The following is a 25,031-nucleotide window of genomic DNA, read 5'->3' on the forward strand; positions in this document are numbered from 1 at the left end:
GGAACTGGCTTTAGCAACTGTCCCTCACAAGATGAAATCACAGGACCTGATAATGGAACTGTCCTACCTAGTGTCACTGAGAATTCCACGAAAGGTGTCAGAGACATCTGCATTGTCTTGGTTTGTTATTGCACCACTATTACTATTGTCTATGGATAGGCAACAAAGTTGTGATACATAAAACACTCAACTTATGCAACAAGACATGGGCCTAATAGAAAAGCTTCAAATGCATCTATGTACTGGCAGAAACCAGGAGAGGAATGTGGAGCTAATGCAATTGACAGTGGCACTTTCCATTCTGTGTGTTAGTCCAACAAATTACATCATCTAAATCCTGAGCGGGAACAAAACAGTGCAACAATCAAAGCTCAGCAGAGCGAGACAGTGAACCTTATTACGGAGGAATGCCTTCCTCGCCGTCTCCTGTGACACACACACACGCGCGCATGCAGGCACGTGCACACACACAAATGGCACTCAGGCGCGGAGAAAATATACAGCGATGAAGTGAATGGAGGAACATAGTCGTAATGCCGTACATGCACCTACTACAGCCCAACACCCACACTGATATCCTCCTAGAGTTACTTCTCTTCTCGGACATTGTAGTTGAATATTATACAATACCACAATGCGCTTACATAACATACTCGCTTTTATCTGAAACAAACTGAATACTGGTAACTGTGTTTCTGACTAAAAACAATAAAAAGCCCTCCAGATTTAGCACAAATCACACTTACAACCTACTTTTCCATTTCCCATCCAACTGGTTGCTCACCCACCGTTTCCATGGTGACTCGGTCATATTCAACATATGTGAATGGCAAGTGTTAATAACTGATAATAAAGCAGCATCTGCTCACAAGTAATCTGACATATCTTATTAACTGATGCCTGCTTCTCTCAGCTCCTGAATGTGTCCTATTTCTCTGGGAAGAGATGTGTGTGTGTGTGTGAGACAGTCATCAGCTACACAGTAGCAGAGGTCAATGACCTGCTCTAGACCGCATCCTCTGACATTATAACATGAGACAACTGGTGGACCATGCTCTCATTCTGTCAGTATGAAAACATCTTGTTGCAGCTGTATATGTTGACCCATATACATGTAGATACTGTGTTTTGCCCCATATACATGTAGATACTGTGTTTTGCCCCATATACATGTAGATACTGTGTTTTGCCCCATATACATGTAGATACTGTGTTTTGCCCCATATACATGTAGATACTGCATTTTGACCCATGTCTGTGACTAATGTAGCGGATGATGTAGCCTTGAGGACATAGATACACAGTTTGTCAGTCAATGGGTGCCAGTACAAATTAGTTAGTCATGGGTAAGTTGGTGTCAACAAAGGGGATAATGTGAGGTTATACTATGTTTCTGATGTTGCCTTGTACAACAAGTCCTTCAGGAGCTGCAAAGAAAGTCATGCATTCCTCCATCAATACACACACAGGGCTCTTGTAGAAAAGCATGCTATATATCTTCCCTTTGATTGACTCATGTAGAAAACCAAACTATATACAGTATTATCCTCAGGTTGGCTCTTGTAGAAAACCAACAGACCATACTGATTGGCTATTGCACAAAATTATCAGGACATGCATCTTTCGAATTGGCTCCTGAAAGAACCACCATGCTATATATCATCCTGCGACTGGCTAGCTCAGGCTGGTCTCCCAGTGGAAAGGTGCAGTATAGAGAGCAATAGTAATGGTGTCTTTTTGTAGGCACTAACTCCACCATGGCTCGTTGGTAGAAGCCTATGGGAAAATGAATGGTGTTTTTGTACGGTTTTTGGATAACCACCGAAAATAAGGTCTGTTGTAAACACAGGCTTAGGATATCTTATACACTTTATTCTATGAGAATCTTCATCAGCTAACATCACTATTTGTGAATTTTGAAACATTTATGTAATTAAAATAGCACAAAGGCCTCCAAATTCATAAAAGGTCATATTAACTGACTGATATTATCTCATAGAACAAAACACATAAGATCTCCTAAGCCTGTTAACCTCAGACCTTAATTCCGGCACTTATGCCAAAACCCTATTAGGGATGACTGAACGAACCAGAGGTAACTCATTTCCTGTTTTTAGGACTAAAAGCTGGTGAGCTCTATGGATCTGATTGATTGGTACTGTTCTAGGCAGGCCATATCCACAAATAGATAACATGCTCAGTAACCCTACTGACTTCGCTGTGTACACAGTTCAACTGGAGATTTACAGACCAGGCAAGAAGCAATTTAGAGCAATCAGTTAGCGATTTTCTCCCACCACTTCAAATCCATAAGTGCAGAGCATAGACACAAATCAGTTGCTGTGACCACTGTTGTGCTTACATAATTGTCAAGGGGATTTTTTCCCTCTAGATAATTAAGAAATATATGGAGCAAACTCAGCCGAGTTTAGGTTTACTGCATAAGGTATGATCACTGGTCGTTGGAAATGAATATTGATATATTGACACTAACCCTATTTTAATTAAAAGTGAACAAACAGACATCCACCCTCAGGCACAGGTTTAATCTCAGATCTTCTATGGAGTAAAAGAGGTCTCTGAAAATAATCCTCTCTTATAGAGACCTTCCTAAAATAACCCTGGGCCAGCAAGAATGTTCCTGCACTTGCCGTGCTGGAATTTGGCCTCCTGTTGCCATGGAGATATAAAAGTGAAGGGGGTCGCTCCCAATCTGTATCCAACTGTTCACCTACTGCTTCTTCAAACCTCTATGCCATCCACGCAGAAAAACAGAGAGAGAGAGAGAGAAAAACACACACACACACACACACATATATATATATAGAAAGTGAAAGAGAAACACAAAACACACACACACTTCAGTCCTGTCCACATTCCCCTCTCAGGTACAGTGGCTTGCGAAAGTATTCACCCATTTTGGCATTTTTCCAATTTTGTTCCTTTACAACCTGGAATTAAAATGGATTTTTGGGGAGTTTGTATCATTTGATTTACACAACATGCCTAACACTTTGAAGATGCAAAATATGTTTTATTGTGAAACAAACAAGACAAAAAAACAACTTGAGCGTGCATAACTATTCACCCTCCCCAAAGTCAATACTTTGTAGAACCACCTTTTGCAGCAATTACAGCTGCAAGTCTCTTGGGGTATGTCTCTATAAGCTTGGCACATCTAGCCACTTGGATTATTGTTCAAAGCAAAACTGCTGCAGCTCCTTCGTTGGATGGGTTCCGCTGGTGTACAGCAATCTTTAAGTCATACCACAGATTCTCAATTGGATTGATGTCTGGGCTTTGGCTAGGCCATTCCAAGACATTTAAATGTTTCCCCTTAAACCACTTGAGTGTTGCTTTAGCAGTCTGCTTAGGGTCATTGTCCTGCTGGAAGGTGAACCTCCGTTCCAGTCTCAAATCTCTGAAAGACAGGTTTCCCTCAAGAATTTCCCTGTATTTAGGGCCATCCATCATTCCTTCAATTCTGACCAGTTTCCCAGTCCCTGCCAATGAAAAACATTCCCACAGCATGATGCTACCACCATGGGATGTTGTTCTCGGGGTGATGAGAGGTTTTGGGTTTGCGCCAGATTTGCGCGTTTTCCTTGATGGCCAAAAAGCTACATTTTAGTCTCATCGGACCAGAGTACCTTCTTCCATATGTTTGGTCTCCCACATGCCTTTTGGCAAACACAAAACATGTTTGCTTATTTTTTTCTTTAAGAAATTGCTTTTTTTCTGCCCACTATTCTGTAAAGCCCAGCTCTGTGGAGTGTGTGGCTTAAAGAGGTCCTATGGACAGATACTCCCATCTCCGCTGTGGAACTTTGCAGCTCCTTCAGGGTTATCTTTGGTCTCTTTGTTCTCTCTCTGATTAATGCCCTCCTTGCCTGGTCTGTGAGTTTTGGTGGGAGGCCCTCTCTTGGCAGGTTTGTGCCATATTCTTTCCATTTTTTAATAATGGATTTAATGGTGCTCCGTGGGATGTTCAAAGTTTCTGATATTTTTTTATAACCCAACCCTGATCTGTACTGCTCCACAACTGTGTCCCTCACCTGTTTGGAGAGCTCCTTGGTTTTCATAGTGCCGCTTGCTTGGTGGTGCCCCTTGCTTAGTGGTGTTGCAGACTCTGGGGTCTTTCAGAACAGGTGTATATATACACTGAGATCATGTGACACTTAAATAAAGTCCACCTGTGTGCAATCTAACTAATTATGTCACTTCTGAAGGTAATTGGTTGCACCAGATCTTATTTAGGGGCTTCATAGCAAAGGGGGTGAATACATATGCACCCGCCACTTTTCAATTTTTTTTAAATTAAGTAATTATTTTCATTTCACTTCACCAATTTTGACTATTTTGTGTATGTTCATGATATGAAATCCAAATAAAAATCTATTTAACTTTTGTGCACCCATCCCGTTAGTTAGCAGGATCATTTGTCAACATCTGCTGAATTGCAGTGCGCCAAATTCAAATTAAATTACTAAAAATATTTACTTTTCATGAAATCACAAGTGCAATAAAGCAAAACACAGCTTAGCTTGTGGTTAATCCATCTGGCGTGTCAGATTTTAAAAAAACAACTTTACAGCAAAAGCTATCCAAGCGTTTATGTTAGGACCTCTCTCTCAGCAGACAAAATATTACAAACAGCTAGCAGCAAAGTAGATTGGTCACGAAAGTCAGAAAAGCAATAAAATGAATCGCTTATCTTTGATGATCTTCGGATGTTTGCACTCATGAGACTCCCAGTTACACAATAAATGTTCCTTTTGTTTGATAAAGATTATTTTTATATTCAAAAACCTCCATTTGGCTGGCACCTTTTGTTCAGAAATCCACAGGCTCGTGCAGGTCATGACGGGCAGACGAAAATTCCAAATCGTATCCGTAAAGTTTGTAGAAACTTGTCAAACGTTTTTTATAATCAATCCTCAGGTTGTTTTTATAATAAATAATCGATATTTCAACCGGACCGTAGCTTTTTCAATAGGAGAATGAGAGAAATGGTCTGCTCCAAGCTTTTGCGCATGCAAAACTCTGCTGGCACTCAGCCATCCACTGACGCGATGTGATCCTTCTCGCTCATTTTTCAGAATAAAAGCCTGAAACTATGTCTAAAGACTGTTCACACCATGTGGAAGCCATAGGGAAAGGAATCTGATTGATATCCCTTTAAATGGAGGGAAGGCACGCAATGGAACAGGGAGATTTGTTTTTCTTAGGCACTTCCTTGTTGGATTTCCCTCAGGTTTTTTCCCCCTGGGTAAATATAAATAATCTATCATTCACCCATTCAGCTGTCCCTGAAACAGCTGACAGAGGTACAGGAGCTGCTGGTGTATTACTGTGCTCTGCCACTCCAGCCACCTCTTTGATAGAGATTTAGCTGGGAGTTGATGGAGACAGACACACATAAAACAGTAGTTTGAATAGATACTGGCATCAAAGGGACAGGATGCTCTCATTGGTCCTGCCTGTCACATTAACCCAACCTATCACGGTGGATCATGTTAGTAGGGGTCCATGCTCGTACAGCGTTACCAAAACATCTGCTAATACACTTCTACTCATACCATATTCATGCTAATGAATAACTGTTTCAGTAGCTACAGTGAAACATATCTGGTCTGCAAGTTTGGAACCTATTTAGAATTAAATTTCAACTATCCCTTCTCATAGGCATACATTAGGTGAGGGCATAAGGGAATAAAGAATGGGTTATTTTAGGTTAGAAGGCATCTCAAAGCTCACAATAGCACGAGCTAAAGGAAAGTGCTTATTTCCAGTGTGTGAGGGAATGGAATTCCAAATTGTGATCAGTGTAGCCCCTCATTGTTCTTCTTGTGTTTCCCTGCCAGCTTCTTGAAAATAAAAGAGAGCCGCACACTCTAGGAGCTCAGATGCAAAAATTTAATACCAACGTTTCGACAGCGTTTCAGGTACCCTGATGAAGACAGCGTGGCTGTCGAAACGTTGGTATTACATTTTCGCATCTGAGCTCCTAGAGTGTGAGGCTCTCTTTTATTTTCAAGTTTCTACTCCGCTAGCCCGCACCTCGTCTTAATAGGTGTGCGTTTCTTTTTCTTCTAGATCCCTGCCAGTTTCTGTCAGGGGACACCGAATCGATGCCGAAAACTTCGGAACTCAAGAACTCGGATACCTGTGGCAACATCTGCTACCAACTAGCTAGCTAGGTTGCAATGGGCCCACTTTGCCTGGAATAGCTAACTTGTGTTTCCAGTGCTGTAGAAACTGTGTTTATTACGCTCTTGTCTGGGACAATATTGACAATCCGGAGTTCCAATGCAAAAATTGTTTGCTAGCAGTGGATTACAGGAATGAGGTGGCAATGCTTAACAAACAAATCTCAATTCTGCATGAATTTATAGGGAAAACAAATATTTGAACTCAACTCCTATGGATGGATGCCGCTCTGGACTGATGGATGTTTCCCTGCCTTTACATCTGTCCCTATCCGAATGGCCTGTGCTACCTGGAACTTGCCTGCCAAGGAAATCGTCTCCATCTGCTTCTCCTCCTCCACCCTGTAGTGAAGTAGACAGAGGACAGCAAGAAGAATGTTCCAATCAATGCTGGTTCTATGTCACAAGTTGTGGAAACCGAAGGCAGCGGCATGCTGATAAACGGACGGGAGTGACTGCGAGAGGTTCGGAGCAGATCGACATAAGGAATAGCTTCGCTGCACTGGTGACTGATCTACCTGCGCCTTCACCTCTGGGATTGCCTGTGCCTGCGACTACGCTATCTTCAGCAGCGGCTTCGTTGTCGAGTTCGGCTCCTTTCCCTCTCTCTGGATCTGACGGGGCACTGCCTGCTGTGGAAGGTCTGGACCTATCGTCTTGAGCAGTAGGTGTACACTATCCTGCTTTTCGTGGGCCCGTGAAAGACTCAACGAATTGTGTTAGGTGTGGGAATGGGCGTATTTTGCCATTTCCTTTTCACGCCATTGTACTGGGCAGTTCAAATGGTGATAAATGTCTCAGTCCCTGGAGCAAAAAATGCGTGCTATACAGGAACACGAGTACAGGATATCAAGCTGCTTCCAAACATTTTAAAACAGCATCAGGAAATTGAGTCTATCATAGTTCATATTCTAATTACTTCTCCACCATGGCCTATTTATTTCCTTAACTTACCTCATTTGCACTCACTGTATATAGACTTATTGTTTTCTTTTGTTCTACTGTATTATTGACTGTATGTTTTGTTTATTCCATGTGTAACTCTGTGTTGTTGTATGTGTCTAATTGCTATGCTTTATCTTGGCCAGGTCGCAGTTGTAAATGAGAACTTGTTCTCAACTAGCCTACCTGGTTAAATAAAGGTGAAATAAATAAAATAAAAAATGTGGAATTCAATGACATTATGAAGGGCAGTTCAGAACAGCTTTAGATGGATTTTAAAGAACTGATTGGGTCACTACTTAACACCAACAAAACGCCCCATATTATCTGTCCCTCTGCCCTCCCTAAATCGTGGCATTGGACGGTTCAGACTATTATCCCTCCATAACTGGCTATGAGACTACTGCAGCTCTGTAGGTATAACACTTATTGAAAATGTTGATTCCTTCTGGAAACAAAGCTCGTATTATAAGGAGGATGAGATCCACCCAAATCATTTGGGTTCCTGGATCCTTTCCCAGCATTATAAAGCTATGTTGAGACAATGACTTATCAATGGCCCAAACCCTTGCTCAGTTAATCCCTAACATTGTCTCCTGAGTTGTCATAATGCTTCAGCAAATGTACATTATCCCAGGGGCATTGGACGACACAATGTAAGTAACCAAATGTATGTCCCCCTTTCTGCCCTGAATGCCTCTGCTGATCCCAAAGCTATTGTATGCAGTAATCATGTGCCTATGAACCAGAGTTATGCTGTTAGAAGTGAGGTGATGTGCTCTAGTAGGAAGTCAACTATATGCAGCTCAACCTGCACTAAAATAAATAACATGAGCATGTCTACCTCTGCTAAGCTTCCCAGTAAAGCAATACAAATAATCAAGCATCCCAGAAAAGTGCTTAAAATAGCCCACACTAACATATGTAGCTTAAGAAACAATGTTCATGAAATCAATAATCTGACAATATCTGAAACTCAATTAGATCATGCGTATGATGATACAGTGGTAGCAATACATATAACATCTACGGAAAATACAGAAATGCCAAAGGTGGAGTTGTGGCCGTTTTTTCCTGTAAATCTTAGAGGATCTCATGTTAATACTGTTGAAGTAATATGGTTACAGGTTCATCTGCCTCACCTACAGCCCATTCTGGTGGGAAGCTGCTATATACCACCAAGTGCTACCAGTGAGTATCTGGATAACATGCTTGAAATGCTTGATAATGTATGTGATATCAACAGAGAGGGATGTTTTCTGGGTGATTTAAATATTGACTGGCTTTCATCAGGCTGCCCACTCAAGAGAAAGCTTCAAACTGTAACTAGTGCCTGCAACCTGGTTCAGGTTATCAGTCAACCTACCAGGGTAGTTAGAAAAAGCACATGAATGAAATCAACAACATGTATTGATCACATCTTTACTAATGCTGCAGGAATGTGCTCTAAAGCAGTATCCAAATCCATTGGATGTAGCGATCATAATATAGTAGCCATATCTAGGAAAACCAAAGTTCCAAAGGCTGGGCCTAATATAGTGTATAAGAGGTCATACAATACGTTTTGTAGTGATTCCTATGTTGTTGATGTAAAGAATATTTGTTGGTCAGTTGTGTGTAATGAAGAGCAACCAGACGCTTATCCCAGTCACTAATAAGCAGGCACCCATTTTCGAAAATTACAGTAAAAATGGTTCAATCCTGTGAATTGATGAGGAATTTAAAAATTGTATGGTTGAGACGAATGAGACAAAAGGAATGGCAAATAAGTCTGGCTGCACAACCGATTGGCAAACGTACTGCAAATTGAGAAATCCAGTCACGAAACTGAATAAAAAGTAGAAGAAACTACACTATGAAACAAAGATAAATTAAATAAAGAATTCAAGTAAAAAACTTTGGAGCACCTTAAATGAAATTTAGCTCCATCATTCATTGAATCAGATGGCTTATTCATCACAAAACCCACTGATATTGCCAAAACTACCTTAATGATCAGCAAACGTAGGCATGACATGCCAGCAACAAATAGTGACACTACACTTGCAAGTATATCTGACGTAATTAAGAAAGACAAGAAATGTCATTTGAATTACATAAAGTGATTGTGGAAGAGATAAATATTATTGTTGTCTTTCAACAATGACAAGCCCCGGGGTCTGACAACCTGGATGGAAAAATACTGAGGATAATAACGTACAATAGTTCCACTCCTAATTTGCCATAACTTCAATTTAAGACTACTAGAAAGTGTGTGCCCTCAGATGGACTCCAATCAAGCTGTAGAAACATCTCAAGGATGATCAATGGAAACATGATGCACCTGAGCTCAATTTCAAGTCTCATAGCAAAGAGTCTGAATACTTATGTAAACAAGGTTATTTTTTATTTTTTACATTTAATACATTTGCAAAAATGTTCTAAAAACCTGTTTTTTCTTTGTCATGATGGGGTATTGTGTGTAGATTGCTGAATATTTTGTTTCATTTTATCCATTTTAGAATGAGGCTGTAACGTAACAAAATGTGGAAAAGGTCAAGTAGTCTGAATACTTTCCGAAAGCCCTGTATACACACACACACGCACACACACACACACACACACACACACACAGCCAGACCTGACAGGCTACTTAGTGTATCCACTGAAAGATTACACACAGGCATTTAGAGGTCAGATAAACAAGATTTTGCTCAGCCATTTGAATAATGTAAAACAAATGTTAGACTTTTTGAATGAGAAAGTGTTTTTCCCTGCCCTCCCCCATTCTGTCTCTTGTTAAACTGTGTTGACAAAGCCTGGACACCCTGCTGAATGAAGCCTTGGGTCTAATATAAACCAGACTCGGCAGGGTTATGTAGCTAAAGAAGACAGGAACTATCCAGAATTTGGACATGCATAAGAACCATAGCTCCAATCTCAGCAAATGCTGAGCAGCTGTGTCCCTCATTCCACACTGCCCGGGACCGGGATTTGCTCGCTAGCTCTGTGCTGCATGGATGTACCGCTGTGGGCAAAGATACAGTGTCTGTCTCCCTGCCTGCCTGCCTGCTTGCTGGTCTCCTAAGCCTCCCATACTGTAATTCAATTGAAGCGGCCCATCCGTTGCTATGCATCCACCCACCCACCCACTCCCACCCAACCCCTCAACTCCACCCACCCACACCCAACCCCTCAACTCCACCCAACCCCACACAGCTCACCTCCTCACAGATACAACACCGGCAACACTCCACTCAAACAACATCTATAATCACATATCCTTCCCAGCCTCAAACAGTTGCTGTGACAACAACATATTATGGCATATGCATGGATGTATCGCCCCTTCAACACAAAAAATGTATGCATATGTAAAATATACATCGCACACACTACATAAAATCCCTATGCATTATGCATGGAGTTATTGGTGGTTGGTAAACTAACCACTTCTATCAGCCTGGTTATGCGAGGGGCTGTTTCCCTGCAGTATAACTAAAGCCCAGAGGTAAAGACTATAAAAGCAGTGTAAACTGTTACCGTGATGTTTTTTTGCGGCTAGAACTTAATGAACAGCAATACACTGTGCAGGCTTTATAAGCTATCTCCAAATAACCAGGAGAGATCAGTGAGGCTGGAGCCTTCTCTCCAGGGTCATTCTCTAGTCAATGAGGCTCAGCTCGCATATGGAAGGCAGTAGTACAGTGGCACTACAGGACTTATTACAATGAGGAACAGAGTGTTAGAAAGAGTGGCAAGAATGTTTACCGGCATAGGAGACATGGATAATGTTGAGACAATGTTATTCTGACGTTGAAAGACCATTCACTGGTGAATTTGAAGAAAATGTAAACCAACATCACTAGTCTGGTTCATTACATGGTACTGCATACGAGATTAATAAAAATACAGCATTGTATATCATGCATATAAATAGGCTGTGAGCTATCAGGCCAGTAGCAGTGACAGTGGGCCAGGCCAACCTCATGGTATTTTTCACAGTAGGCTAATACATACAAATCAATACAAATACAGAATGCCTATGGGTAATGCTTATGAATGGGCCATAGCTATCAAGGCCACTGACAGTGTGACAGGACATCATGACAGAGGGTGTGAATTTGACAGTGACATTAGAGGCAGAAATCTCTAGACTTGTAATTACCAGACTGATCACCACTACGTGTGCAGCATTAAATATAAGCTTCAGTAGGCTCGAGAGGCTAATAAATCTCTCCGGCATCCAGACATTAAGTCTGCAACCTTCCCATTGTGTTCCATCCAACACCATGTAATTTACCATGTTCCTCAGTGACTGTATGGTGTTTAGGTGCCAGCGTGTGTCAGTCAGGGTGTGTGTGTCTGAGATAAGCATCTGTGTTTGCTTACGTGCATCATGTGTGTTTGTTTGCACAAGCCTGTATGTGTGTGGAGAAGCTCCATCAAACACCTCTCCTGGCAGCCTCCTACTCTATAGAGAGAGGAACAAGCCGTCTGTGTGGACTATGAGGACATCCCATTTGGGGGGATTTGAAATGTATTTCTAGATACATTTTTAAGGATGCATGTGAAATATTGAAAAATTGGCCAAAATGTATTTTTTTTAATGATTTAATACATCCCAACATGTACAGTGGGGCACAAAAGTATTTAGTCAGCCACCAATTGTGCAAGTTCTCCCACTTAAAAAGATGAGGCCTGTAATTTTCTTCATAGGTACACTTCAACTATTACAGACAAAATGAGAAGGAAAAAAAATCCAGAAAAACACATTGTAGGATTTTTAATTAATTAATTTGCAAATTAAGGTGGAAAATAAGTATTTGGTCAATAACAAAAGTTTCTCAATACTTTGTTGGCAATGACTGAGGTCAAACGTTTTCTGTAAGTCTTCACAAGGTTTTCACACACTGTTGCTGGTATTTTGGCCCATTCCTCCATACAGATCTCCTCTGGAGCAGTGATGTTTTGGGGCTGTTGCTGGGCAACACGGACTTTCAACTCCCTCCAAAGATTTTCTACGGGGTTGAGATCTGGAGACTGGCTAGGCCACTCCAGGACCTTGAAATGCTTCTTACGAAGTGACTCCTTCGTTGCCCAGGCGGTGTGTTTGGGATCATTGTCATGCTGAAAGACACAGTAATGTTTCATCTTCAATGCCCTTGCTGACAGAAGGAGGTTTTCACTCAAAATCTCACGATACATGGCCCCATTCATTCTTTCCTTTACACGGATCAGTCGTCCTGGTCCCTTTGCAGAAAAACAGCCCCAAAGCATGATGTTTCCACCCCCATGCTTCACAGTAGGTATGGTGTTCTTTGGATGCAACTCAGCATTCTTTGTCCTCCAAACACGAAGAGTTGAGTTACCAAAAAGTTATATTTTGGTTTCAGCTGACCATATGACATTCTCCCAATCTTCTTCTGGATCATCCAAATGCTCTCTAGCAAACTTCAGACGGGCCTGGACATGTATTGGCTTAAGCAGGGGGACACGTCTGGCACTGCAGGATTTGAGTCCCTGGCAGCGTAGTGTGTTACTGATGATAGGCTTTGTTACTTTGGTCCCAGCTCTCTGCAGGTCATTCACTAGGTCCCCCCATGTGGTTCTGGGATTTTTGCTCACTGTTCTTGTGATCATTTTGACCACACGGGGTGAGATCTTGCGTGGAGCCCCAGATCGAGGGAGATTATCAGTGGTCTTGTATGTCTTCCATTTCCTAATAATTGCTCACACAGTTGATTTCTTCAAACCAAGCTGCTTACCTATTGCAGATTCAGTATTCCCAGCCTGGTGCAGGTCTACAATTTTGTTTCTGGTGTCCTTTGACAGCTCTTTGGTCTTGGCCATAGTGGAGTTTGGAGTGTGACTGTTTGAGGTTGTGGACAGGTGTCTTTTATACTGATAACAAGTTCAAACAGGTGCCATTAATACAGGTAACGGGTGGAGGGCAGAGGAGCCTCTTAAAGAAGAAGTTACAAGTCTGTGAGAGCCAGAAATCTTGCTTGTTTGTAGGTGACCAAATACTTATTTTCCACCATAATTTGCAAATAAATTCATTAAAAATCCTACAATGTGATTTTCTGGATATTTTTTCCTCATTTTGTCTGTCATAGTTGAAGTGTACCTATGATGAAAATTACAGGTCTCTTATCTTTTTAAGTGGGAGAACTTGCACAATTGGTGGCTGACTAAATACTTTTTTGCCCCACTGTATACAGTGCCCTCTGTAATTATTGGGACAGTGATATAGGCTCTGTACTCCAGCATTTTGGATTTGAAATGATACAATGACTTTAAGGTTAACGTGCGGACTTTCAGCATTCATTTGAGGGAATTTTCATCCATATCGGGTGAACCATTTAGAAATTAAAGCCTTTTTTGTACATAGTCCCCAATTTTAGGAGGCCAAAGGTATTGTGACAAATTCACATTTGTTTACTAAAGTAATCAAAAGTTTAGTATTTGGACCCATATTTATATCACAGAATGATTACATCAAGTTTGTGACTCTACAAACTTGTTGGATGCATTTGCTGTTTGGTATGGTCGTGTTTTAGATTATTTTATCCCCAATAGAAATGAATGGTAAATAATGTAGTGTCATTTTGGAGTCACTTTTATTGAAAATAAGATTACAATATGTTTCTAAACACTTCTACATTGTGAATGCTACCATTGGTAATGGGCAGTCCTGAATGGATTATGAATAATGAGGAGTGAGAAAGTTAGACGCACATATCATACCGTAAAAATATATTTTCACATGTATTCATCGATACATTTTGTAAATACATACACTACCATTCAAAAGTATGGGGTCACGTAGAAAAGTCCTTGTTTTTGAAAGAAAAGCACACTTCTTGTACATTAAAATAACATCAAATTGATCAGAAATACAGGGTACACATTGGTAATGTTGTAAATGACTATTACAGCTGTAAACGTCAGTTTTTTTATGGAATATCTACATAGGCGTACAGAGGCCCATTATCAGCAACCATCACTCCTGTGTTCCAATGGCACGTTGTTAATCTAAGTTTATAATTTGAAAAGGTTAATTGATCATTAGAAAACCCTTTTTGCAATTATGTTAGCAATTATGTTGTCCTGATTAAAGAAGCAATAAAATTGGCCTTCTTTAGACTAGTTGAGTATCTGGAGCATCAACATTTGTGGGTTTGATTACAGGTTCAAAATGGCCAGAAACAAAGGACTTTCTTCTGAAACTAGTCAGTCAGTCTATTCTTGTTCATAGAAATGAAGGCTATTCCATGTGAGAAATTGCCAAAGAACTGAAGATCTCGTACAACGCTGTGTACTACTCCTTTCACAGAAAGCGCTAACTGGCTCTAACCAGAATAGAAAGAGGAGTGGGAGGCCCCGGTGCACAACTGAGCAAGAGGACAAGTACATTAGTGTCTCTAGTTTGAGAAACAGACGCCTCACAAGTCCTCAACTGGCAGCTTCATTAAATAGTACCCGCAAAACACCAGTCTCAACATCAACAGTGAAGAGGTGACTCCGTGATGCTGGCCTTCTAGGCAGAGTTCCTCTGTCCAGTGTCTGTGTTTTTTTGCCCATCTTTAATCTTTTCTTTTTATTGGCCAGTCTGAGATATGGCTTTTTCTTTGCAACTCTGCCTCAAAGGCCAACATCCCGGAGTCAGCTCTTGATTGCTGATGTTGAGACTGGTGTAAGCCTTTGTAGATATTCCATTTAAAAAATCTGCCGTTTCCAGCTACAATAGTAATTTACAACAATAATGTCTACACTGTACTTCTGATCAATTTGATCAAAAATGTGCTTGTTTTTGAAAGAAAAAAAGAACAATTCTAAGTGACCCCAAACTTAACGGTAGTGTATTTTTTACATTTATTTGGTAATGTTACTTTTGATTGTATTTGTAAGAAATATGTGTTTACATTCAAAAGTATGGCAAATATTTTTTTTAATGTATCAATCATACTGCAATGAAATCTATATTATTTTACTTTAAGGCAGAAACATTTACATACATTCAGGCAGTCATACAACAAGGCATTAACTAACAATCATTCATGTGGGAGCAGTTACTTTCAATCATTCAGACATAGACCTACAGCACCAGTCAAATGTTTGGACACACATACTAATTCAAGGGTTTTTCTTAATTTTGACTATTTTCTACATTGTAGAATAATAGTGAAGACATCAAAACTATGAAATAACACATATGGAATCATGTAGTAACCAAAAAAGTGTTAAAGAAACCAAAATATATTTGAGATTCTTCAAAGTAGGCACCCTTTGCCTTGATGACAGCTTTGCACACTCTTGGCATTCTCTCAACCAGCTTCACCTGGAATGTTTTTCCAACAGGTCATCTGATGCAGCACTCCATCACTCTACTTCTTGGTTAAATAGCCCTTACACAGCCTGGAGGTCTGTTGGCTATTCTGGGGCGGCAGGGTGGTTAGAGTATTGGACTAGTAACCGGAAGGTTGAAAGTTCAAAACCCCAAGCTGACAAGGTACAAATCTGTCGTTCTGCCCCTGAACAGGCAGTTAACCCACTGTTCCTAGGCCGTCATTGAAAATAACAATTTGTTCTTAACTGACTTGCCTAGTTAAATAAAAGGTAAAATAAAAAATAAATTTGTCCTGTTGAAAAACAAATGATAGTCCCACTTTTATTTTTATTTTACCTTTATTTAACGTAGTTTTTTTACTCACCATAACAATTTAAATAATCTCCACTAACCATGTTTCCATCCACAGTTTTCATGAGTGTAAAGTCATACCATTAGATATTTTTTACTGTCACGATAGCTGTGGTAGAAACGGGAAGTTTTGGTACAATTTTATAAATGACGACAATTTGTTCATTCGACATGGTGGGATCTTTTTTGTCTGTAAAATGTATTATGCGAGAAACGGCTTTATGCGCAAATATTGATATAATAACCATCATATCGAAATAAACTCACACGATGATATGTTGTGTGGTCATCGCACCATGATTTGAGAAACCATGCAGTTTATTAGGCTACAGACGACAAATTATGATCAACTTCACAGAATGGTGAAATTGCACGATGATCTTGATGCTCCTTTCCAATAAATATTGATGGCCTTATTGTGACATGATGATCGATGTTTGACAAATGAACATATTCTCATTTTTATACATAATAATCTCATCATATAGACTAGCATACCTGTATCTGGAAACTGTTGGCTGGAGCGCACGTACCAAGACCAGAGTAACCACATTTGCTATTTAATACAAACGTTATTGTGACAAAACTATTGTTTTTTATTTTTATTCTGTACATGAAAGCGTAAGTGAAAAACTACATTTTGTGTGCCCTACGTCATCACGCACTACTTTTTATCTGCAACAGGTCAGTTTGGTGGAAACGCCAATGGGGAAATGCGCCTATTTTGTTTATGCAGATTTTGGAATATTCGCATCAAAATGTCTCACCAATTGGATGGAAACCTAGCTACTGGTCAATACGTAAAGACTAATTTAAGAATCCTCTGAAGGGACAAACTATGTCATATGCCGAATTAGGAAATACCTTGGCCACCCTGTAGACCAGATAGCCATGCATTTCTGGAATTGTCATGCATTTGAGCAAAAATGCAAATGTCCATGCATCTCTGGAATACATTTAATACATGTAATATCTCTGGAATACATTTAAGGCATTTTAAGTGAAATATATTGAAATATATTTATTTTTTGTATTGGACTATGTGGACATGTGGTACCTCCAGGTACCACTGTCATGCTGTTATTTTTATTTATTTAACTAGGCAAGTCAGGTGAGAACAAATTCTTATTTACAATGACGGCCTTCTCCGGCCAAACCCAGACGACGCTGGGCCAATTGTGTGCCATCCTATGGGACTCCCAATCACGGCCGGATGTGATACAGCCGGAATTCGAACCAGGTACTATAGTGACGCCTCTTGCGCTGAGATGCAGTGCCTTAGACCGCTACACCATTCGAGAACCATGTAATGGCCTGATTAGCTAACATGCATCCCTGATTTAGAAGTGATGAAATTACACTTTAGGACGGCAGCAGGGACATGGTTAGCATACCAACACTAAATTAAACATGATTGGCTGATTCAATCACAGGAACAGTAATTATAATTATTCAGGCATCTTGATCCCGCTGAGGAAGACAGGTGGAGAGAGGTTGGAACTGCCTAGAATACACGCAGCAGGAACAGTTAGATTTTCTAGGGCAGATGTGTGTTTTGTCCGTAGTCTCTGCCAATATCTAATCAAAGTACTAAAAGCAATACTCTTAGATCAATGTATGCAAATTGTATTCAGAGTTATGGTTTTATATATATATATATATATAAAAAACTCCATACATTTATAAATAATGTACATTATAGAGTCCATCATCCTCTTTCATATCAACACAGTGTATTACAATCAGCCTAGAACTTGATCCCCTGTCTGTCTAAGACAGAAGACTTCCTGCTCCAAATCAGTACCTGACAGGCAGGCAGCAGAATCAAGCCCTAGCAGGTATCACCTTAGCCCTTGATCATGACAGTTCCATTACATTACACATAGGGGTCATTGGACAAAGGTGTCTTCTGTGTTTGGTCTGAACATTAACATGCATCACTTGCAGAACAGTTTTGGAAGCATAAGGACCTTATCTTTCATATCAGAGAGAAATCATTTTCAAATTGTCTAATGACACAAATATATTGTCACTGAAAAATGCTCTCGGTTGCAATTGTGTTCAAACCGCCTTGATAGGAGTCCCCTTTGTTCTTTTTCTCTCAGGGCTGCGAGAGAAACATGAGTTGGTGTGACAGGTTTTGTTATCTGTTGCATAAAAGTACAGTAATGAATGCAGTCAGCAGCCACAGGGGGACTGCTCTGGACACTTGTCTCTACACAGAGAACCACCTCTCTGGATGAAAACCTACATCACACACCCAACTTAATGTCTACAATATAAAAACATAAAAGCTTATACGCCATCAGCTATCAAAAGGTCCGTTCACATTTACAAGCAGGATGTGTAAAACAGAGTTCACAATCCATCATAAAAGATGTAGGCTACTGCCAGCCGGCATTGGATCATTTTTGTAAATTGAGAGCAGGAATAGCTGTGTTGCCCTAATTCTGCTAAGTGCCTTACCTGAGATACCGCAGTAGCTCGATGGTCTCCGCCGGTTCAGTCGAGCTGTGGTTCATCTTTTGGCAGCCTGGGAGGATTCAGTACATACGCAGAAGGAGGGTAGAATGAGCTGCACTGCTTCACAGAATACACTCTTGTTCTCTCTCTCTGTCTGCTATTTCCCACTCAGAACGCTCTCTCGTGTTTGTATCAGCAGCCCTTCTCTGAGAGAGACAGCCAATTAAGACGCAGGGAGATATGGACGTAGCCAGCTGATTGGCCCAGCCTGCGGTGAGTCGTAGAAGCTCAGACAGAAAGTACTGCCCCCCTCAGTGGCAAAACCAACAAACCCTCTGTGGAGAAACTGGAGTAGAGTGGGGAATGCCTCAAAGCTCTGCAGATTACAATCACAATCACACAGACACAATAACAATGCCTGTCATCTTATAGAGGGGGAGGCTGGAAAAGTATACAAATGTATAAAGACAAATTTGAAATCTTTGGTGGCATTGAGCATAATACAACATTCACAAAACCCCATAAATACCAGATGAATGTATTGCATTGAATATAATGATGGTTTAATCTGTGCCTGAAACTTGAAGTAAGATGGGTTCATGGTTATATGTGTTTGAAGCATGAAAGAGAATAAAACATGTTTACGGTAAATCCCCAACTGCACACACACACAAATTATGCATGTAAGTCTGACGCAAACACACACACACACCATAAGCAGAAGTGTATACAGTACAGTAAAAACAACCATTGCCAATAGCAATAGCTACCAAGCCAAGGGCTGTGGCTCCTAACTTGGTGCGATATCAAACAATAGCTCACATTGTTCAGGAAAGGTCAGTGCTGCTCACAACATTCTAGCCTGGTCTACATTCCAGCAGGCCTGCTCTATGAAATTCTAGCTAACAGTCAGCCAACAGCCTGCTCATTTTATGACCAATTGAAAGTCCAGTTGTTTTTGGTCAGTTTGTATAGTGTGGTGAGTGACAGGACAATGGGAAGACACTCATCTGGACACCAATTTTGGGGGAAATGTAGATTAGACTCCTTCCTTTTTGTTCCTTCTATTGACTAAGTTCTTGTAAAAAAAAGGAACCCAAACAGCTGTACCTGTGTATTAATAGAGACAGACACATGCTTGAGGCCAAGGAGATTCTTGGTGTGGTCTACCACCCTGAGGTCATATTAAGACATTACAGCTAACAAAATCCAATTAGAGGGATTGTTGCATTTCATACAGCCAAGTAGACGAAATAATATGAAAATGTATTAATTATTGATCAGAGTCAGTAATATGTGATTATTTAGGGCTAAGCCCCAGCATGTCACTGACGATAAACCCTCATGTGCTGGCAGGTTTTGCTCGTTTTAATGTCTATTGTTGTCATAATGTCGTCATAATACACGCGCAAACACGACCGTGACCTTATCAATGCGTCTCCAATGTTGTTTATCTCAACGTTGTCACCGCCACCTGAGACACCTATCTGTTCCTCAAATTGGTCGAAGAGCGTGCGACCACCGGCGTTCATGACCCGATGGGGCAACAGCCAGACAAATTTTGAAGAGCAGAAAGTCAAACATACCTTTTTGAACATGTGCTCGGAAAAAGTTCTGCGCGGGATGGGCTACAAATTGGGGGTGACAATCGGTGAGGGAAGCTACTCCAAAGTCAAACTGGCAAGCTCAAAGAAACACAATTCCGAGCTCACCATAAAAATTGTATACCGCAAAAAGGCGCCTCACGACTTTGTCCACAAGTTTCTACCCAGGGAGCTGACGCTTCTGAGGGAAGTGAGACATGACAATATTGTCCATGTGCACGAATTCGTCGAGGTTTGCATCGGCCGACTATACATCGTGATGGAAGCGGCAACAACGGACCTTCTCCAAAAAATCCAAGAGGTTAAATTCCATCCCCATTGTCCAAGCCAAGACCATGTTCTCCCAGATTGTCAGTGCTGTGAACTATCTCCATCAACACAACATCGTCCACCGAGACATGAAATGTGAGAATGTACTACTGACAAGGGACAACAAAGTCAAGATCACGGACTTTGGTTTGGGAGGTTTGCCATGGACTATTCTTTGCTGAGCAGCACTTACTGTGGTTCCGCGGCCTACGCAGCACCCGCGGTACTGCTTGGAGTTCCATACGATCCCAAGAAATATGACGTGTGGAGCCTGGGTGTGATTCTGTATGTCATGGTCACTGGGTGCATGCCTTACGACGATTCCAATGTCCGCAAACTCCCTCGCGCTCAGCGCAAGGCGTTGGTCTACCTGGATGACGTCACCGTGGAAGAGCCATGCCAGCTGTTCATTGCCTCTGTTGCAGTACAGCCCTTCTTCCCGCCCGACAATCCAACAGGTGGCAGAGCAGTCTTGGTTGCAATAGGCAAGGATGTGCATGATTAAGTCGTGTGTACCCTAATTGGAAATCCGACCACTTTCATTTGTTAATTTAGGTTAATGATCCTTATTATCTGCTGGACATATTGTAGGTCTATTCATGTGCTAATTTATTCAGATGTATTCATGAAGTTATTTTGTCTTTTGAACAATATAAAAGCTATAAGACTGTTGGGAGACAACAAAAAAGCAAAACATTCAATAATTCTTTGGACTCTAGGCCTGGCTACTTTGCATAGTCTACTTTTCTCTTCCATTCGTAATGAAACACATGGAACGAACATTTTTCACTGAACCTACCAACTGACCTGTTGAAACAGATGGGTCGTATACTATTGTAACAATATCTGAAGCTTTGTTTACATTTACATTACATTTAAGTCATTTAGCAGACACTCTTATCCAGAGCGACTTACAAATTGGTGAATTCACCTACTGACATCCAGTGGAACAGCCACTTTACAATAGTGCATGTAAATCAAAAGGATTTGACATTTAAATATGCAACCATGTAACAAATCTACATCGGCACAGCACCACCTCACTTTAGAAACGCTCAGCTTCAAAATGTCAAGCAGAGACACAGGTATCATCTCTTGAACCAAAAGAGAGCGCACGGCCTGTGACCTGAGCGTCAACGCAATCAAGGGGGAAAGACACTGCTTTGGAGAGGCATGACCAGACAACCGCTCTAAACTGGCGCAGTACAATGCTGTGCTCGCCAAACCACTGGAGGGGCCAGAGGGAGAATCAGCTCTAGTCAAAGAGAAGCGTGGAAGAATTAAGACGCACTTCCCTCTGACCAAACTCCATCTCAGCTGTACTTATGCCGAAGGTGGTTGACAGAATTGAGCGCTAAAGGGCATCCAGAGGATTTTTTACGCACACACATAGCCTATTTTACGCACGCCTATCCAGTCTTCCTATTGATGGGAAATTGACATTCTGCTGAATTCTAATTCATGCCGTGCTGCTGCACCTACGTGGATTGCCAAAATAGAAGCATTGAGAGAACACAACTGTCATTTTAATGTTACAGCTTTTTCCATTTAGGCCCATCGTTTGAATTTTAGACTGAAACATCTGATCAATCTTGGGCAACTTCAATTGATGATGCATTTGAGTGCAATAAATACTTAATCCCTTGTGACATATGGATTTGAAAGGTCAGGCCAATAAGCCTGATCATGATATAAACTACAAGGTGCAATCCAATACAAAAAATGTGAACATTTCAAAAGTCAGCAAGTCATTCAAGTCAATATTACACACTTTAACAATACACAATCCCCAGAATAAAAATTGGCTTAAAATTAGTTTTATTATTATTACTTGACAGGAACAAAAATCAAAAACAAATAGAAGCATTTCTTGTAAAAAAAGAAAAAAGAAAAGTGTTCAGGGTTAGGTGCTATGCTTTAGTCTAAACAGTACTAGCACCCCTGGTAAAACGGAATGGTGTTTGGTTGTCGAACTGCAGCAGGCAGTATTCAGGACAGCACAGTAGTGGCTGCTGCACCAGCAGCCTGGAACAGGTCATTGCTAGATGGACACAGCTTATGTGAAATTGACATCAAAAGTTTTTGTATTTTCACAAACCCTAATCCTTTCCCTATCCTTAACCTAATTCTCCTAACCTGCTATGAAGTCATTTTTGGCCAATTTGACAAATAAGCTGTAGCCGTTCTAGCTATAACCCCTGGAACACTGGCCAAGACAATCACCATCAGCCATCATGTTTCTGAGAGCAGGGCTCCAAGAGATTGACAAAACAGGCAAATCCCAAATGACACCCTATATAGTTGAACACTTTTACTCACAGCGCTTTAAGTAGTTCACTATATGGAGAATGTGGTGTTATTCAAGATGCAAGCAAATGAATCCATCTGAAATCTTGATCTAAGGGCAGCTATGAAAAAACAAGGTGACACAATTATGATAATAGGTGGTCAGACAAATAGTTTAAGGTTACAGAAAACAACAGGGTTCATATGAAAATGTATTAATTAATTAAGACTGTACTGTCTAAGGACACATACAGTGCTATCAAAACATATCATCAGGAGAAAGCATGGTCATTTTATAGGAAAAAAATGAAACATGAATGTGGCTGCACAAGACATTGAGATACAAACTAAAATTGTAGCATTGTTTGATCATTTCCTTTCAGATTAATTTCTACTAGGCCACTGAACTGTGGTGTAGTTCTGAACCATGTTGTTTTGATACAGAAGCGTAACCCCATAAACCCTCACATACTGACACGGCACTGTCTTATTCCTTCTGAGGGAGCTTTGTAAGCATGGTGCATTTTTCAACAGCTTCTCACCCTGTATTGCACCACCTATAAAAGTAAAATACAGCTGGCTTTTCCACCAGACGGACTAGCTAACTAATTAAGGGACGTGACAACTCATACACTCACCTTTGTAAAAGAAAATACTAAAAGTATAATGTTGCTAGGTTTTCACATAACTACATTCTGAAAGCTGTCCAGCCTTTTAGATCAATGAGTGGGCGTGTAGGAACCGCTGGACACATGTAATCTAGAGTAGAGATCCATTGGAACTGAGGGCGTAAACAATATCTTAACTAATGACCCTACAACTACACCCAGAGACGGCATTTGCCTAGAAGAAAAGTAATGCACCACAACCGATGACTAAAAGCAAAATTATTTCATAAGATCACGTCCCTTCGCCCTCTCTTGCATTTCAGGAAAACAAGCACATCCCGTCTTTATTTTAACGCTGAGGGTTAAACAGAAGAAAGAAGGGATCCATTTGGGTGCAACAATTTCTTTGGAAGGTAACATTTTTTCAAAACTATTTTCAAGAATAGTCCTCCCACAATATGTTCTGTGTTTGTACATACAGTATTAAGTCAGTTTCTTCATGGTTTTTTCAGCTTAGAAAACAAGTTTTTAAAAAATGTTTACACTAAACTATCAGATGTAAAACCACCTCAACAGTAATGTTACCTTTCAAACACAGACCTCCATGAGTCCAGTTCCAAAATAGTACAATCTCTCGACACAGGATATGATTTACAGAAAAAAATAAAATTAATCTAACATTCAACCATACAAAATAACCAGACGCACTGTAGGCTTCTCCTCAGTTCTGCACCACTGTCGACTCAAAAGAAGCAGTCTGTATGTATAGATGTTTAGATTTTTTTCCCCAAGTCTTTTTTATTATTTTGTTTTTGCAAAGCTGAAGCCATTTTCATATTCCGTGGATGGTCCTCTAGTCTCAGTCAGTGAGGCCAGAGAGAGACCAGGTCCTGGCTCTTCCAGGTAGAAGGGAGGGGGGGGTGTTAACTGTCCTGTCACCTGCAGAGCCAAAGGTACTTCTGGCCTGGGACATCCATCCCTCTCAGTGTGAATGTGTGAAGATCAGAACTGACCATGGAGGACAGGGCAGATGGGCACCAAAACTGTTTGAGAGAGATGAAGTCCATGCAACCCATTTGACCCATGGGATATAGCGTATCTCAGAGCCCTGTACTGTCCCAGTAACACCAGTACTCCACAATGGAACTGAAGACTCTGGACATCAGAGGAAGATGGTGGGAATTGTTTTTATTTCATAATCTGGTGTTGTTTTCCCAAGAGGATTCCATTGTTTGGTTAATCATGAGAATGACTATTATTAAGATTGATAATAAGTGGTGGTGTTATTTCCATGTGTTGGCTGTCTGGGAGATGGAGCGGGAGGGAATCATGTCCAGGAGGTACTCTCTCTGGCGCTCCAGGTTGGCTGAGGTGGTGGTCTTGTGGACAGACAGGCTGGGGTTCACATAGCCCATGGTCACACCTGAAGGAAGACAACAACCACAGCAGTGAGTATACAGGACAGGAACCAAGCCCAAAAAGCAGATATCTTAAACACCCTGTACCATCAGTTAGCCTGTCTGCAGGCTATACAGCCAGACCCTGCACCAACATTTAGCCTGTCTGCAGGCTATACAGCCATAGCAGAATAAAAGGACAATTACATTTGTCACTTAGCCAGAGCAACTTAAAAAAACAATTAGGGTTTTGTGCCTTGCTCAAGGGCACAGGTTTTTCACCTAATCGGCTCTGGGATTAGAACTAGGGATCTTTCAGTTTCTGGCCTAAGGCTTTTAACTGCTAGGCTGACTACCACCCAACCTGTAGAAGGCCCCAATGAATGAAACAATTCTACATTCTAACAATGAGTCTAACCCACCACCTGTTAATAACACAGGAAAGGCAAGGAGAGAGAGAGAGAGAGGGAGGGGGACAGCTTGCTAATCATATCAGACTGACCGTCACCACATTAAAGTAAAAACAAACC

The 25,031-nt window shown here is 40.9% G+C and overlaps 2 protein-coding genes and 1 pseudogene across 7 annotated transcripts in view; 1 reads left to right on the forward strand and 2 right to left on the reverse strand.

Annotated features, from left to right (window-relative positions):
* Positions 1–18,505, reverse strand: part of LOC135524554 (yjeF N-terminal domain-containing 3-like) — a 74,026-nt gene extending 55,521 nt beyond the window's left edge. The window contains exon 1 of the mRNA XM_064952187.1: positions 18,301–18,505. Within this exon, the coding sequence (XP_064808259.1) occupies positions 18,301–18,356 (56 nt within the window). The 5' untranslated portion in view covers positions 18,357–18,505. The remainder of the gene's footprint in view (positions 1–18,300) is intronic.
* A 1,388-nt stretch (positions 18,506–19,893) lies between these two features.
* On the forward strand, positions 19,894–20,695 carry LOC135524553 (testis-specific serine/threonine-protein kinase 6-like; annotated as a pseudogene).
* Positions 20,696–22,011: 1,316 nt separating this feature from the next.
* The window catches only part of LOC135524552 (transcriptional repressor p66-alpha-like), a 51,393-nt gene continuing 48,373 nt past the window's right edge, over positions 22,012–25,031 (reverse strand). For all 6 annotated transcript variants that reach the window (XM_064952186.1, XM_064952184.1, XM_064952185.1 and 3 more), the window contains exon 11: positions 22,012–24,527. In XM_064952186.1, the coding sequence (XP_064808258.1) occupies positions 24,388–24,527 (140 nt within the window). In that variant the 3' untranslated portion in view covers positions 22,012–24,387. The remainder of the gene's footprint in view (positions 24,528–25,031) is intronic.

The sequence above is a fragment of the Oncorhynchus masou genome, chromosome 31 (genome assembly GCF_036934945.1).
Source record: "Oncorhynchus masou masou isolate Uvic2021 chromosome 31, UVic_Omas_1.1, whole genome shotgun sequence".
In the NCBI taxonomy this organism is placed as follows: Eukaryota; Metazoa; Chordata; class Actinopteri; order Salmoniformes; family Salmonidae; genus Oncorhynchus; species Oncorhynchus masou.